This window comes from Nanorana parkeri, unplaced genomic scaffold, assembly GCF_000935625.1.
Source record: "Nanorana parkeri isolate BGI_ZX_2015 unplaced genomic scaffold, ASM93562v1 scaffold933, whole genome shotgun sequence".
NCBI lineage: Eukaryota > Metazoa > Chordata > Amphibia > Anura > Dicroglossidae > Nanorana > Nanorana parkeri.
In genome coordinates, this window is record NW_017307201.1 from 693,292 (window position 1) to 694,029 (window position 738).

General features: G+C 49.1%; 1 protein-coding gene across 1 annotated transcript in view; it reads right to left on the reverse strand.

The window, feature by feature from the left end:
- The window catches only part of RAP1GDS1 (Rap1 GTPase-GDP dissociation stimulator 1), a 105,416-nt gene extending 105,164 nt beyond the window's left edge, over positions 1-252 (reverse strand). Inside the window, exon 1 of the mRNA XM_018566288.1 lies at positions 45-252. Within this exon, the coding sequence (XP_018421790.1) occupies positions 45-252 (208 nt within the window). The remainder of the gene's footprint in view (positions 1-44) is intronic.
- Positions 253-738: the final 486 nt, after the last annotated feature.

Sequence of the window (738 nt, forward strand, 5' to 3'; positions counted from 1 at the left end):
TCCATCATATCTGTAGATGCAATATTAATGTAGCTCACACTTACCCCTACAGATCATCCTGTGGATCCTTGCTAGCTGTCCAGTCTCCCTCAACTTTAGGTCACACCAGCGTTTGCGCAACTGGTCTTTGGACCTGGTGACATTGAACTTGGCCTGCAAGCTCTCAATCACTTGATCGAGGATCCGGTCCTTCCTAATGTTCTTCTGCTCATATTTCTGCAGCTTGCAGTCATAATCCTGCTGCTCAATCATGGACACTCCACCATTTCCTGGATGGACATACAAGATGCCCTCTTTGGCCTGCTATTCTTCCCCTTTGCAGCAGTGGTCATTTCCCTGTGCACTTGATTGTCCCTCCATTTCTTCTGTCTGGGCCAGTGTTTCCGGACGACGAGGTAATCGTACGCACCTGTACGAAAGGGCGTGGCCAATGGGAGCTCCCATGAATACGATCGGGCCTTCGTATTTCCGGTCTCGAGTGAAGCCATACCTTACCGAAAAAACGGTCGCTCGTTGGCTGGTATGTAGTATTCCATAACAGATCGTGGGCAATGCATGACAGGAGGGTATATGTAGCAGGCCATAGCACATTAAGTGACTCCATGGCATCAGACAATAGAAGCAGGGCTGGAGGTGACATGTTTCATATCTGTGGCGCAGATCAACCAGAAGCACAGATGAACACTATTGCCATTGCCATTGCCTACCATGTGCTTCACATGCATTTGCCCCAAGCTA